The 1704-nt window shown below is 38.9% G+C and overlaps 1 protein-coding gene across 1 annotated transcript; it reads right to left on the bottom strand.

Moving 5' to 3' along the window:
• Window positions 1-435: 435 nt before the first annotated feature.
• On the bottom strand, window positions 436-1500 carry LOC112164439 (DNA topoisomerase 6 subunit A). Its single transcript, XM_024300630.1, has one exon. The coding sequence runs from the start codon at window positions 1498-1500 to the stop codon at window positions 436-438; it is 1065 nt and encodes a 354-aa protein (XP_024156398.1).
• Window positions 1501-1704: the final 204 nt, after the last annotated feature.

Below are 1704 nucleotides of genomic sequence, written 5' to 3'. Positions count from 1 at the left end.
ATTTTTTTTTTTTTTTTGGAGTAATTGAATCGAGGATTTTAGCTAGCAATTGCCCATATGTGCACAGAATACAGATACATTTTGTTATTTGAACAGAAGCATTAGTTTAAACACTAATATGGCATTGCAAAGTTACAGTAAGGGGGACGAGGTCATTGTCGAGACAATTCTTAGCAAGTTGACATAACTTATCTAAAAAATAACAAAATTAAGAACACATGACGACCTGAAGTTAGCAGAATGGCTGCAAAGCCAGAAAAAACTCCCACAAAGCTTTATTAGTATTTCAAAATTATAATAAGCGGCACCAATGGTACTATTATTATAAATCATCAAATTCTACATTCTCCAAAAAAAATATAAATGCTACAAAAAACCTTGATTTAAAAAATAAAATATGAATTCCTACATAGCATGGTTAATCGATCTGTTGCTTTAGTCGGTGTCGGTTAAGAGATACTTCAACTTATATGGCAAATAGTACTCGCTCAAACAAGTGCGCCCAAACTTCTCCAAAGCTTCAAGGTTCGCCTTCTTCTTCTTCTTCTTCATAAGTTGCAGCTCCTCAAGCAATGTCGGATACTCTTTCACAAAATCTTTTTCCAAAAGAAGGTCTACTTTCTTAATCTCGTATCGAGTTAAATCCTGGCAGGGTATTTTAAGTGCATGTAGGTCACTCGGCCAAACACCCAACCACATCATATACGGGCAAGTCAAATTCACATTATCGTACGATTTATTGTACGACCCCGCAGCATAAACCGAAAAAATTTCGATGCCAGCTGGATCACAGTCGAAAAGGCCATACACTGGAATCTTAAACTTCTCCGACATTACGTTTAGAAAACTTCTGCTCCCCACCTCCGGCATTCCCATTCCGGTGATGATTATACATGGATAATCAACGTAAAACTTGTCTTGCATGAGAGTATTAAAAGCGGATTTCTTTTCCACCACCAATACGAACTTGGCTCCACGATTCTTCAAAATAATATCTGAATGCATAAAAGGCGGGATGGGTTCCCCATCATCCCTGCGTGTACACAAGGTTTTGTACTTTCCAATCTTGATCGAAAGCAGACCTCCAACAACGCCTCTTGCACTAGCATCTATGTTGAGGTTGGATCTGCTGCAGTTTATAGCGCAACAAATGTCATCAAGAGCTGAGTTCGATATTTTTTGTTGTTCGAACATAGGTCGTTTTCCTTGTTCGCAGGACTCAATAACAACATTAATTATATAACGGATGACTTCTCTTTTCTTTGCACTTGGTTTTGAGCATTTATTTATATCCTTCAGCGCATAACGTTTGACGCCATCACTACAAGCACAATAGGTCTGGTTAGACTTGTCTCGTGAAATCAAACTGAAGTTCTCATCATCTAATTTTTTCAAGAGAGCTTCACATCTCTCCACAACTTCAGAGACAGAGAGGTCTTTGACCTCATGATAATCGCCATCTTCAAGTATAGAGGAGGATGTTGGGGCGGTCTCATCCATCAGCCCGGTGTATATTGCGCTCTGTACGTTTATTAATTCGAGGACGTTTTCTCTATCCGGTACTTTCCAGCTTGGTTTGCTATGTAGACCAAAACAAGAAGCCATTATGTGTTGAACCTTGTGAGATTGTAGAGTCAAAAGTTGAGAGTTGAGGTGCTGGGGAGGCTCATTATATAGAGTCTAATCGGTTACGATTCGGGATAG

This window comes from Rosa chinensis, chromosome 5, assembly GCF_002994745.2.
Source record: "Rosa chinensis cultivar Old Blush chromosome 5, RchiOBHm-V2, whole genome shotgun sequence".
NCBI classification, from domain to species: Eukaryota; Viridiplantae; Streptophyta; class Magnoliopsida; order Rosales; family Rosaceae; genus Rosa; species Rosa chinensis.
Note: the sequence above shows the minus strand (reverse complement) of the source record. Positions and strands in the feature narration are given on the sequence as shown.